The sequence below is a fragment of the Macaca fascicularis genome, chromosome 10 (genome assembly GCF_037993035.2).
Source record: "Macaca fascicularis isolate 582-1 chromosome 10, T2T-MFA8v1.1".
In the NCBI taxonomy this organism is placed as follows: Eukaryota; Metazoa; Chordata; class Mammalia; order Primates; family Cercopithecidae; genus Macaca; species Macaca fascicularis.
In genome coordinates this window covers 87,561,504-87,574,644 of record NC_088384.1, presented here as the reverse complement: position 1 = coordinate 87,574,644, position 13,141 = coordinate 87,561,504, and the positions used below count along the sequence as shown (strand labels likewise).

Here is a 13,141-nt window from a genome sequence, read left to right as displayed (position 1 = left end):
GAGACAAAGACACCTACCTTCTTATACCAGCCTGTTCCAGGCTTGCTGTACAAACAAATGGTGTAACACAGACCACCCCTTAACGGGGTGAGCTAGACCTCCCTGGTTTGAATTCTGGTTCTGCTACTTGCTAACTGTGCAATCTTGGTGGGGTACTGAACTCTGTGCTACAAGTTTCTCCATCTGAAAACTGGGGTGGTGATAATATGATCAGTTTTCAGGATTTAATGATTAATGTATGAAAAACACTTAGGACAGCACCTGGTATATAGTAAGAGTGATGTAACTGCTTGCTGTTTATTACATGACTTTGGGCTTGGACAACTCATCTTCTTTCTCCGAGTCTCGGTTTCTCTAATTGTACAACTAGGATGGCAATTCCTGCCTGCCTCTCGACCACTGATCTGGCCTTTTCTTGCTGTGTAGCCTTGCAGAGATTCTTGGGTTCTCCTGGCCTCTGTGTCCTCATGTATTAAACAGTACCTATTAAGTAGAGGGTTGTGGTGGTGAGCACGTGAGAAAACGTGTACCCAGCATGTAGCATGGGGCCCAACACTAACACAGAGAGTTAAAACGAAGTTATTTATTTATTTATTTTTGTTTTGTTTTTATGGACAAGAAAGTACTTTTTAAACTATAATAGGCTGAGGGAGAGTGTGGTTTTCTCACATGCTTTCCCAGCCATTCCTTATTCACAGACACCTAGAATCAGAGAGGACAGGATTGGAAGGGCAACTTTACAGGTAATGGATAATGAATTGATGGGTATCTATTAATGGATAATGAATTAATCCATTCAACAGATATTTACTGAGCACCTACTATGAGCCAGGCACTGTTGTAGGTGCTGGGGTCAGAGCAGCACTGAGGGCCCTTCCCTCAAGGAGCTTTCATTCCTGTGGGGCAGACAGACAAAAACATGTGAACACATATGCCAGGCAAAGACTCATAAGCAGGTCTTCACAGTCTCAGAATATCTTACCCATAACATATCCTGGTTTCTGCAAGGCCTTAAAATAGGATAGCAGAGTGGGACCCAGTGGCTCATGCCTGAAATCTCAGCACCTTGGGATGTTGAGGTGGGAGGATCTCTTGAGCTCAGGAATTTGAGACCATCATGGGCAACACAGCAAAACTTTGTCTCCTCTAAAAAAAAAAAAAAAAAAAAAAGAAAAAATTAGCTGGGCATAATGGCATGTGCCTGTAGTCCCAGCTACTTGGGGGGCTGAGGTGGGAAGATGGCTTGAGCCTGGGAGGTGGAGGCTGCAGCGAGCTGTGATCGCACCACTGCATTCCAGCCTGGGCAACAGACAGAGTGAGACCCTGTTTAAAAAAAGAAAAAAAAAAAAAAGATATGCTAGCGGGAGCCCACATTTATTGAATCTTCTTAGACACAGAAAGTGTCTAAAGCATTTTACACAACTTGAATCATTTAATCCTCACATCGATCCTAAATGAAAGAATTGTCATGAATTCCGTTTTATAGATGGAGAAACTAAGGCACAGAGAGATGGAGGGGAGCAAGGTTTGAACGCACACCCCCTGGTTCAGGGCAATGTCTTCAATCACCCTGCCCTCTTGCTGTGCTGGCTGCATAACTTTCCTTCCCTCAACACCTCCCACCTCCCTATCTTGATCTGCACCAGTTCTTTCTTCCCTCCCCCTTTCCTCCCCTATCCCGTTCTCAAGTATTTCTTCCACATTCTGAGTGGCCTGGGGTAAGCTCTCTCTCTCTCTCTGGCCCTCAGTTTTCCCATCTGAGGCTGGGGGATTGGACTGGATTATCTTCAGGTTCTTCCCTGACTACTCTAATTTTCAGCTCCTTATCAGTTTGTGATTCTTTTATTTGCTGATTTGTTTTCTAGTCTGCCAGCCCACCCTACTGTGAGCTACTGAGCAGTGAGCTCCCTCTTTCTGTTCGCCACATCTCCCCGGAGCCTGGCACTGTGCCCGGCACTTAGTAGGCCCTCAATAAATATTTGTAGATGAAGAAAGGAGGGGATGAGGGCGATCGTACTCAGTTTTCTAAAGCCAGCTCCTGCACTCTCTCCCGCGCCCCTCTTCTTTTCTCAGCTCTTCCCCCTCTCCTCTTCCCTCCCGCCCTCTCACCTCCCAGGGCCCACTCCGGCCCTCCATCCGGCCTGCATTTTTCCGGGTTTGATATCATTTTTTCCACTCTCCCGGCTGCTGCCGGCTGCCTCTGCCAACTTTCCACAGCGAGAGCCCCTCCCCCTGACCGCAGGCCGGAGACAGCTTGGGGTGGGGGAAGACCTTCCTTCTCTTCCCTTCCCCAGGCTGGGGTTGGGGTGTGGGATTGAGTGCCATCCGTCCCCGTTGGAAGGCTGGGGTGCGGGGAGTCGCGGCTGGAGGACGTGGCTGGCTGGCTGGCGGGTCCTGCCGTCTTTCTCTGCACCGTTTACCCCGGGACTGGCGTCTGGGCTAGTTGGGAGAAGGGATGTCCGGCGTCAGGGACATGATGGTCATAACGGTTTGCGTCTTGTTTTCTTCTCAAAGCCGTGACACCCCTTCCTTTCGGGCTGGAAACTCCTGACCTGATCCCCAACACCCAGCCCTCACCCCAGCCAGGCTGGATGCCTCACCACCTCCTTCCTCCCGCACAGCCAAAGTGAGACCCAGGAGGAGGCTGGGCCCTGGGGTGTAGTCTTCCCTGGCTGGGCGACTCTGGCATGCTCACCTCCCCTCTCTAGGCTTGTTTCTGCCTTCGGGAAAAGAGTGAGTCGGATTAAACTGGGGTCCATCCCGGGGATTAATGGATTGAGTTTCATAGAGTTCCTGCCCCAACCTCGTTTAAATTGGATGTGAAATTACATTTTTAAATTCATTTTCCCAAGATTCTATAGGGTTTTGTATCATCTTTAAAGAGGACAATGGATATGTTGGTCACTAGAGTCTGACAAGCCTGGGCTGGAATCCTGGCAACTTCGCATATAGCAGCTGTATGATCTTCGGTGAGCCTTCGGTGTCCTGTGCCTCAGTTTACTAATGAGCAAAATGACGTTAATCGTAACACCCTTCTCCCAGGTGTTGGGAGGATTAATTGTTGCGACAGCTTAGTACACAGCTCCCAACAAACGCCAGCAATTCTATTGCCAGGATGAGTACTGAGGTCCTTCCAGACACGTGAATATAGAACGTAAAAAATGGGTTAATGAGAAAGTAGCTGGTCACGAAACTGTGGTTATGATCCACTGTCGGGAGAAGGGCCTGAGCACAAAATTGGTCCAAGTACTTTATTAATTGGCCCTGACGCCCAGCCGGCAGGCTAAACCAGTCAGTCTACAGTCAAGTGTAGATGGGAGGGCAGTAGGTGGAGACGCCTGGAAGAGCCCAGACAGAGATGTCTGGGCATTCAGACGGGACATCCTTCTGGTCTGGTTTATTGTGAGGGTTTCTGAGGGTTGGCCAGAGCCCAGGGACAAGGAAGATTTTTTACAAAAAGACACCCACCACGTAAAAAACTACTTTGTGCCCAGCTTGGGGCTTCGGCCCCGTCGTCTGTCTGTTCATCGCTTTCCCGGGGTCCCCCAGGCTTGGATCTGGGGGATGCTCAGGCCATCAGGGCAGCAGGCAAGCAAGACACATGATGCAGACTCCAGGTAACGGCGCCTTTGTCCCGCAGTGGCGTCCGTGGAACCCATAAGGCAACTCAGCGACCCGCCAACTCTCAGAAGGGCGGGAGGCTTCAGAGCACCGCCAGATTGTGGCAGGACTTGGAGCGGGCCTTGAGTGCCCGGCGGCGTGCGCTGCGGGCTGTCAGACGTGCTAGGAAGCGACGAGCGCGCTGGGCTAGGCTGGTCGGCCGTCGGGGTGCTGGGGGCTCCTCGGCCGCACTGTCCCGGCGGCGCAAGCGCAGTTGGCGCACCACGCCCTCGAAGAGCTCAGCCACATTGTGCTGCAGCGTGGCGGAGGTCTCGATGAATTTACAGTCGAACACCACAGCGCAGGCGCGGCCCTCTGAGGGGGCGGGGCCCGACGAGCAGGGGTGGAGCCATAACCGGAAGGCGGAGAAAAAGGTAGGAAAAGATGTGTTCAGTCTTGATTGGAAGAAATTTTTCCTGTGCCCATACCTCGTGTTGCTGTCTGGGGACTCAGATAAATCAGACTGGTCTTTGAGGGAAGACAGAGAGGCTGGGGCCAGGGAGGGGTCACGTTGAATGCCAGGTAAAGGGTCTAATTTGCTGTGGATCGGAATTACCTGGAGGAGCTTGTTAAAATGCAGATTCCTGGACCCACCCTCAGAGTTTCTGATTCTGTAGGTCTGGAAATCTGTGCTTTAACAAAATCTCCTGGGGCTTATGTTGCAGTTTTTTTTTTTTTTTGGATGTCTGTTCACAAAGCTTACGGTCTTCCACCTCCAGGATGCCACTGGGCCCGAGTTCTAGTCTTCAGGGGCTGGTGACTGTGAAACTGACTTTTCCTTTCTAGGTCTCAGTTTACATATTTTTTAGATTTTACTCTGTGAGTAAGACCATTTAAAAATTGTTATGGGCCCCATCTGATATGTCAAACTTATTAAAATATTCCCCATCCCATTGTAAATACAATCCATATATGACATTTAAAGTTTTAGTTTGTAGTTGCTTGCTGACAAAATATGTTTTACAGACAATTAAAGCTTTGTGAAATTTAAATTTCTAATTTTTTTCACTATATTTTGGAGCCAGTAATGGTTCTTTTCAGTTCTCAAATGTAAGCCCTTGAAAGGCCTGTAGGCACTGGGCCTATCATACTGGTGGATAAAGTGTCTCTGATTAAGGGGCTAGGGGAGCCACAGAGGAAATTACTATTATTATTTTTTTGAGACAGAGTCTCATTCCGTCACCCAGGCTGGAGTACAGTGGCGTGGTCTTGGCTCACTGCAACCTCAGCCTCCTGGGTTTAAGCAATTCTCATGCATTAGCTGCCCAAGTAGCTGGGATTACTGGTGTGCACCACTATGCCTGGCTAAATTTTGTATTTTTAGTAAAGATGGGGTTTCACCATGTTGGCCAGGTTGGTCTTGAACTCCTGACCTCAAGTGATCCACTTGCCTCAGTCTTCCAAAGTGCTGGGATTATAGGCGTTAGCCACTGGGCCTGGCCAGAATTTTTTTTAAAAAAAGAGTTAAAATTATTTTTTATTTTTTGTAGAGAGAGGGTCTTGCTGTGTTGCCAAAGCTAGTCTCAAACTCCTGGGCTCAAGTAAGTCCTCCCGCCTTGGCCTCCCAAAGTTCTAGGATTATAGTTGTGAGCCACCATGCCCCACCACATACACGAATTTTTAAGAAGTGCAAATTCAGCTCTGGTCTTGGAAAATTCTGGCAGCTGGCAAGGAGGAATAATTGAGAAGTGGGAGGACTGGAGAAGGCGGAGATGCCAGGATGGCACAGAGACTGTAGGCAGAGAGGGAAGGGAATGTGGGATTAACGGAGGTGGCCTGACAGGACTTGGGGACTGGTTTGGGGGTGGTGAGTGGGAGACAAGAATGGTTCCTAGCTTTCAGGCTTAGGCAAGTGGCTGCAGGGTAGGGGCAGCTTGGCAGGGACAGTCACTGAGATGAAGAGCGCTGGAGAAGCAGCCATGACAGCGGGGCCCAGGGGAAGAGGAGGGGGTGGGATGGAGGGCTCACCTTCCACAGAGACTTCTCGGCAGCGGGCCAAGTCCGCCTTGTTGCCCACGAGGATGATGGGCACATGGTCTGCCTGATGTGTGCGCCGCAGCTGGATGCGGAGCTCAGAGGCACTCTCAAAGCTGCCTCGGTCTGCGATGGAGTATACGATGACATAGGCACTGCCCCCCTGCAGGCATGACTCCTGGCTCCATCTTTTATCCTGCAGGAGAGGGACCCAAGGCCCATCCTCAGAGGGTATCTAGGCCCTGGCTGAGGAAGGTAGAGCTGGGATGGTCTAATGGTTGGGATGGGGCTGAGGTTTATAGTTTGGACAGGTGTGGGGGACAAATTCTGCCATAGTTCCCTGTGTCACTTTAGGAAAATCGGTGATCCTTTCTGAGCCTCAGTTTCTCTGCTTGAAAATTTAGGCTAATGACACTCCCTCACATAATTCTCTCACTCACTGACACTTTTGCAGGCTGGGTACTGGAGGCAAATTGACTTGGTTCCTCTTCCTGCTAAAGAGGGTTCTGCCTTGACCTGTTTAGCTCTTTTGTCTTGTTTCTGAGGAGGGTTTAGCCTTGCCAGAGGGTTCTTTATGCCTGGTGAAATCCAGAATGAAGAGAAAAAAGGAAGAGAGAGAGAAGTGAGGACAGGAGGCTGACTTCAGAGGGAAGGCATTTTTCAGGACAGTTTTGAAGACAGAGGTGAAGGAGCAACTGTAAAGTGTAAGTTCACAAGGGGATGAGAGGGGCAAGGGACACTTTAAGAAGTGGCTTCCTTTCAAGTTGTTTGACCAAGAAAAAGAAAGAACTGCAGTGCTTTTGATATTTCGGATGGTGATCTTTTGTTAGGGGCAGCCCTTCAAGACTGGACTACTTGGGTAGTAACTTTATAAGCGTTGAATAAGACACAGTTTCTGCCCTCCAAAAGCTCATGGTCTGGAAGAGAGCTTATGGAAATGGGGAGTTATAGTGTAGTGTGAAAGTACCAGTAAGAGGCATGTGCAAGTGGCTGGAGGAGTGGTGTGGGGAGGCCAGAACAACCCCACCTGGAAGAGTGTGCAAGGGCTTCACAGGGGACTGGCGAATGGGGTTAGGAAGGAGGGGCAGGCCAAGCAGGAGAGAAGAGATTCCAGACAAAAGGAACAGTCAGAGCTAAGGCCTGAAGTGAGAAGGACTGAGTGTGGTTGTGAGGTAGTGAAGAAGCCAGAAATTTTCTTTCATTTTTCTTTTTTTTGAGCTGGAGTCCCACTCTGTCTCCCAGGCTGGAGTGCAGTGACATGATCTCGGCTCACTGCAACCTCCACCTCCTGGGTTCAAGTGATTCTCCTGCCTGGGCTTCCTGAGTAGCTGGGATGACAGGCGCCTGCCACCATGCCTGGCTAATTTTTGTGTTTTTGGTAGAGACCTTGAGAAAATTTTCTCCTCTTTTCTGGCCTTTTATTTTCCAAACAGTAAAATTAGGAAACTGAACCAGTTTCCCTGGTCAGTGACTGTGAAGAGAGGTCTCAAAGAGGGTCCAAGCAGTAGCAGCATTATCGAAATAAGTATCCATCCTTTCCATTTGTGCACTACATGGTACTCTGATATCAGAGAGGCTGAATCTGACAGAATTGGGTGGGTCTTAGGACCTTAGTGTACCAGGCTGGCTGACCATCAGGCCACTTGGAGTGTATTAAAAATCAAATTATCGGCTGGGGGCGGTGGCTCATGCCTGTAATCCCAGCACTCTGGGAGGCCGAGGCGGGCGGATCACCTGAGGGAGGGAGTTTGAGACCTGCCTGACCAACATGGAGAAACCCCATCTCTACTAAAAATATAAAATTAGCCAGGTGTGGTGGTTCATGCCTGTAATCCCAGCTACTCAGGAGGCTGAGGCAGGAGAATCACTTGAAACTGGGAGGCGGAGGTTGGGGTGAGCAGAGATCATGCCACTGCACTCCAGCCTAGGCAACAAGAGCAAGACTCTGTCTCAAAAAATAAATAAATAAATAAATAAAAATCAAATTATCAGGCCTCACCCTGGCCCTCATCCTCAGCCTGGGCAACAGAGCGAGACTCCCTCTCAAAAAAGATAGATAGATAGATAGATAGATAGATACTAGAGCCCCAATTTTAGAGCTTCTTATTCTTTTTTTTCTTTTTCTTTTTCTTCTTTTCTTTGAGATGGAGTCTCACCCTGTCATCTAGGCTGGAGTGCAGTGTCATGATCTCGGCTCACTGCAACCTCCACCACCCAGGTTCAAGCTATTCTTCTACCTCAGCCTCCGGAGTAGCTGAGACTATAGGTGCCCGCCACCACACCCAGCTATTTTTGTATTTTTAGTAGAGACGGTTTCACCACCTTAGCCAGGCTGGTCTTGAACTCCTGACCTCAGGTGATCTGCCCACCTCAGCCTCCCAAAGTGTTGGGATTACAAGCGTGAGCCACCGTGCCCAGCTAAGAATCTATATTTTTAATCACACTCCGAATGAGTTCATACTCACAAATCCATGCACCAACTGGCTTTTGTGATCTTGACACACAGCAAATCCTCCAAAAATATTTGTGCAATGAATGAATGAATGGTCAAGACTCACTTTCTCATTCTAGAGATGGGGAAAACTAAGACCCAGAGGAAGAAACCCGTCCATACTCAAGGTTGAGAACCCACATCTGTCTGACTCAAGCTGGGTGTGGGGTTCCAGTTCCTGCCTTCTAGTCTAGAATCCTTTCTCCCCTGTTTCCTGAGTGAGACTCCCAGTCTGATCACCCATCTTAACTCACTGGACACTGCCCCATAGTATCCTCAGCTGCATCTGAAAAGTAGACCCTCTCACTAGCCTGTGAGGTCCACGAGGCCAGGGGGCATGTCTGCCTTATTCATCTCTGTGTCTCCAAGGTCCTGGTCCATGATAGACACCCAGCAAGTATTTCTGAATGAATGAATGAGCGAATAACTGAAACCTCAGCTGAAGGTTCAGAAGGTGATGCTCTTGAGGGGGAGGAAAGTCATAAGACAAGGACTCTTATGCAGTCCTAATGCATAAGAATACAGCCTTGGCCGGCCATGGTGGCTCACGCCTGTAATCCCAGCACTTTGGGAGGCCAAGGTGGGTGGATCACCTGAGGTCAGGAGTTCAAGACCATTCTGACCAACGTGATGAAACCCTGTCTCTACTAAAAATACAAAAATTAGCGGGTGTGGTGATAGGCACCTGTAATTCTAACTACTCGGGAGGCTGAAACAGGAGAATTGCTTGAACCTGGGAAGCGGAGGTTGCAGTGAGCTGAGATGGCGCCACTGCACTCCAGCCTGGGCAACAAGAGTGAAACTCCGTCTAAAAAAAAAAAGAATAAGATCTACAAAGATTTTGTAGATCTGGGTTTGAATCTCACTTGCTATTTGAGAGCTTTGGACACATTATTATTATTATTTAACCGCTCTGGTCTTTGGTTTCCTCATCAGTAGAATGGGAATCAGAAGACTCACCATTTAGTTTTTGAGACAGAACGTTGCTCTGTCGTCCAGGCTGGAGTGCAGTGGTGTGATCTCAGCTCACTGCAATCTCCACCTCCCGGGTTCAAGTGATTCTCCTGCCTCAGCCTCCCAAGTAGCTGGGACTACAGGCCCATGCCACCACACCTGGCCAATTTTTGTATTTTTAGTAGAGGTGGGGTTTTGCCATGTTGGCCAGGCTGGTCTCCAATTACTAACCTCAGGTGATTCACCTGTCTCTGCCTCCCAAAGTGCTGGGATTACAGTCCTGAGCCACTGCACCAGGCCCAGTTTTTGTTTTGATTGAATTCATAGAATATGTCTAGTGGTTAACACAGGGGCTGACACTTTGGAAGCTGGCACTCCATAAATGTCAGGTACTGTTATAAGAGTCGTCATCATTATTATGCTCATTTGGCCCCGGGTTTCCTTTTATGCTTGTTAGAAGGAGAGCTGTCAACCATTGTCAATCACCCACCAGTGTCCTCCTAAGCCCCACCCTGAGGGCAGGGCCTCCCTCAGTTTTAGGGGAGCAGCCTATCCCTTAGAGAGATGGGATCCCAGGTGATTTTAGATCCTTCTCTTTGCTTTGATGTTTTTCCTCAAAGTTCTACAACTTTCCTCAAAGTTCTACAATGAAATTATGTATTACCCACGTAGCAAAAGAAAAGAAAACACAAACAAGATAAAATCATAATAGGGACATGTTCCTGCCTGCTGCTCTCTTCCTGCTCTGGTTTCCTTTTTCTCTACCTACCAAGTCATAATTACTAAGAGTTATCATTTACAATTCTTCACCCCTATTCAGCAGTTTTTCATGCTTTAAACTGGGCTTACCTCTGAAATTGCATAAGAACTTTAAAAAACCAGCTGATGAGGAAAGCAGGAATGGTTAACCCATTTATCGGATGAGAAAACTGAAGCTTGGAGTGGTTAAGTCAATTGCACAAAACTACATAACTAGTAAGAAAAAGAAAGGGGCATTTTGGGGCCAAATTTAGTAAGAAAAAAATTTAGTAAGAAAAAGAAAGGGGCATTTTGGGGCCAAATCCAGCGTTCCTTCTGCACGATGTGGGTGGGAGGGGTGGGACGAGGATGGAAATAATGATGGGGAGATCTGCAGGTGGAGAAGCACATTCTGAGATGGCTGGTAGGAGGGGATTGTGGAGTGAGAAAAGGGGTCAGGGTCATAAGGGTCTTCTGTTTGGGATTGGAAAGACTGCTTAGGAGCTGTGGGTTTTGGGGGAGGGTGCTGAGGATGGCTCTTGCTCACACCTGATCTGTAGTGTCCCAGGACGGGACAGGAAAGAGTCTAATATTAGGCTCAGCACCCCTCGCCCCAAATTCTGCTTGCAGTGCCATACCAGTTTCTCGGCCTCCCAGGTGTCCACGACCACCAGCGTGGTGTCTTCTCCATCCACCGTGAGGGTCCTCTCATATACATCTTCTGCAACCGAGGGAAGAGCTGGATCTCAGGGAGGAGGGGCAAGCCTGAGAGAGTGTGGTGTTCGCTACCCCCCATTTCTGGTCACATCACCCCCTCCACTTGTCCTCAGAAGCGCTTATCACACTTGTTTGATGCCTGTCTCTCCTGGTAGGAACCCATGTCTCCCCAGGTGCCATAGTACCTGGCGCATAGTAAGTGCCAGAAAGATTTGATTGATTGAATGAAGGTGGGGTGGAGGGGTTAAAGCTGGGCTAGGAATTCTCCCAGGCCTGCTCTGTCTGACTTAGCGCGTGCTTCAGGCAGGTCATGTTATCCTCTCTTGACCTCAGTCTCCCTATCTGTAACACATACGGGTTCTCACTCTTGAGGCTGGGGGAGAGAAGTCAAGACTAGAGAAGAGTCTAGCTAGATGTCCCTACCTTTTCTCTGCATTTAATCAACCCCCTTCCCCTACTCACCCTATGTCCTTTTGGTCAGTGGTTCAGGGGCCTACCTTCATCTCTTCTATCTTCCCTGTATCCCACCACCCTGGGGCCCCTGACACTCTTAGCTCACCGCAGTTCTTGGGAATAAAGCACCCCAGGGCCCAGAACTTGGGGTCTAGGAGTCTCCCTTCTGCAAAGGATCTTAGTTTTGCTGTAGATCATGGTGACCATGGATGGGTGTCTATGGGACTGGGAGAATCTGAGAGTCAGAGGAGTTGGGGAGGGGAGTTTCTGAACTGGGTGGAAGTCTACCATTTCTTCATTCAGAAGAATTCAGAATTGCCACCCATATGACATGGAAATGAATCATATACTTCTTGTTCATGGGAAATTGGCAAAATTCTTGTTCTATTCAAGAATTTCCCTCCCTTTGACCAGTGTGCAGGCTGTGCCATGTACAACTTTGGAGGGCAAGGGGGCATCATTCATGTCATAGTCTAAGTGAATGATGCCCCTTAGAGTTGAACAGTGCATGACTTGTACAACTGTTCTTGGCAGCCCTGTGCCCCTGGTGACAGGGCTTTCGCTCCTTTGGCCACATCCCAGCCCAGCCCATATGGCCCCTACCTCCCAGCTGTTCATGGAGGTCCCTCTCTTGCTTCCCTGCAAAGAGGCTGGCCAGGCTGGTCTTCCCCACTCCAGGATCTCCAAGTAGCACCACACGGTAGAGGGCCTCCCAGGAGCCTTCAGAGTCGCTGGATTCAGAAGACCAGTCATCTGGGGCAGGTGAAGGTTTCTGGGTGGGAGGGTTGAGGGAGGCCGATTGACCCAGCCGGGGATGCTGGGATTGAGTGGAAGGCGCTGTGCTCAGGAGGCCAGGCTGGCGGCCCCGTGGGGACAGGGGCAGTGGGGTGCTGGCTCGCCGGTGCAGAGGGGTCTTTGCTTCCTGTCCGGTGTTGAGTGTCATCTTTGGTAGAGGGGGTTTTGCTTCTTCCTTCCTTCCTTCTGAAAGAAGGGGGAATTGGTTGTCAGTCAATTGCTTTAGGCTGCTTCTTTCTATAGCGTCCTGATGAGCTGCTGAGATGGCTTCTTCCAGATCCCCCTCTTGTTCAGATGGGAGTAGGAGGTGCCTCAGCTTCTTGGGGCAGAAAGCCCCTAGGCTTTCTGGCCTCAGGCTCTGCGTAAACCTGGATGCGGCTGGAAGGAGTGAGTGTGCAGGCTGTGAACACACAGACACACACACCCAGAGGCCATTCCCTCGCCTTAAGGATGATGACAGACAGGCAGGCAGGCAGAGGGGCAGTAGTGAGGTGGGATGTCCTCACATGCACACTCCCCATTCCGTGCACACGGACCTGCCCTTCCCACAGAACATGAGGCCCTGGCTCTGAAAGGCATCCAAATTGTCCCCCTCCTCCCCTTCCCCACTGCTCTCTTTCACAGGTTCTGGGTTGGGAGTGCAGTTTCAGGTCTTCCCCCACTGCAAGAGTAGGGGTTACTTAACTTTGGATGCCCAATTTCACGGGGTCTGAGGAAGAAGAGGCAGGAGGGTGGGTTGGAACTACAGAAGGGCGAGGGGGGTAGAGGGGTAACCCGACTGTAACCCGAGTGCCCTGGTGCCATGGGAACCGCGTGTCTGACCCGCCCCCTGTGTGAAATATTCAGGAGCGGCTGACGCTACGGCCTCTAACTGCTTTTGGGGACGGGAGCTGCGGCCGGCCAGGCCCCAGGTTAGGTGACAGGACAGGGTCCTGGCAGGGGACGGGGAGGGCAGACCACAGGGCCCGGGAACGCTGTGCCATTCCTGGAGTCTGGGTCCGAGCTTTCCCAGCCGGCATCCTGGGTGTGAATCCCCCATCCTGGGGTTGAAGGGGTCTTTGTCCAGGACTATCCAGCCCTCCGGGTCGCAGGTCTGAAGACCCTCACCCTAGGGACGCGGTTTCAAAGCCCTCCTACTCCTGCCAACGCTGCCGAATTCCCCTTCAATCGCCTGGAGAACTCTGCTCCAACTTGAGCGAGTTGGCCGCGCGTAGCGCAGGGCTTTACCTCGGCGTGGGAGGGGTCCAGGGTCCCTCGCAGCTCCAGCGGCTGGATGCTCCAGGCTGTACCACCCGCCTCCGCACGCAGCCCCTCAGGCCAATTCCCCTCCCCTCGCCGCCTGGGCCGGGGGAGGAGCCG

At 50.3% G+C, this 13,141-nt stretch overlaps 2 protein-coding genes across 15 annotated transcripts in view; one reads left to right on the top strand and one right to left on the bottom strand.

Annotated features, from left to right (window-relative positions):
- Positions 1 to 568: 568 nt before the first annotated feature.
- Positions 569 to 13,107, bottom strand: REM1 (RRAD and GEM like GTPase 1). Of its 11 annotated transcripts, none has more exons than XM_045362700.3 (6): positions 13,010 to 13,107; positions 11,591 to 12,160; positions 10,456 to 10,562; positions 5,629 to 5,830; positions 983 to 1,146; positions 569 to 896 (listed from the first exon to the last, which is right to left on the bottom strand). In XM_045362700.3, the coding sequence occupies exons 2-6, from the start codon at positions 11,928 to 11,930 to the stop codon at positions 891 to 893; spliced, it is 819 nt and encodes a 272-aa protein (XP_045218635.1). In that variant the 5' UTR covers positions 11,931 to 12,160; positions 13,010 to 13,107; the 3' UTR covers positions 569 to 890. The 11 variants fall into 11 exon arrangements, with proteins under 11 accessions (XP_045218635.1, XP_073861074.1, XP_073861075.1 ...); XM_074004973.1 differs by having other exon boundaries at positions 10,456 to 10,538; XM_074004974.1 differs by having other exon boundaries at positions 10,456 to 10,538; positions 11,591 to 11,968.
- The window catches only part of DEFB124 (defensin beta 124), a 55,208-nt gene continuing 44,307 nt past the window's right edge, over positions 2,241 to 13,141 (top strand). For 3 of the 4 annotated variants that reach the window (XR_010578617.1, XR_010578618.1, XM_015457881.3), the window contains exon 1: positions 2,241 to 4,034. The gene's annotated coding sequence lies outside the window, so the exon portion shown is untranslated. The remainder of the gene's footprint in view (positions 4,035 to 13,141) is intronic. The other variant, XM_065522940.1, reaches the window with a different exon arrangement.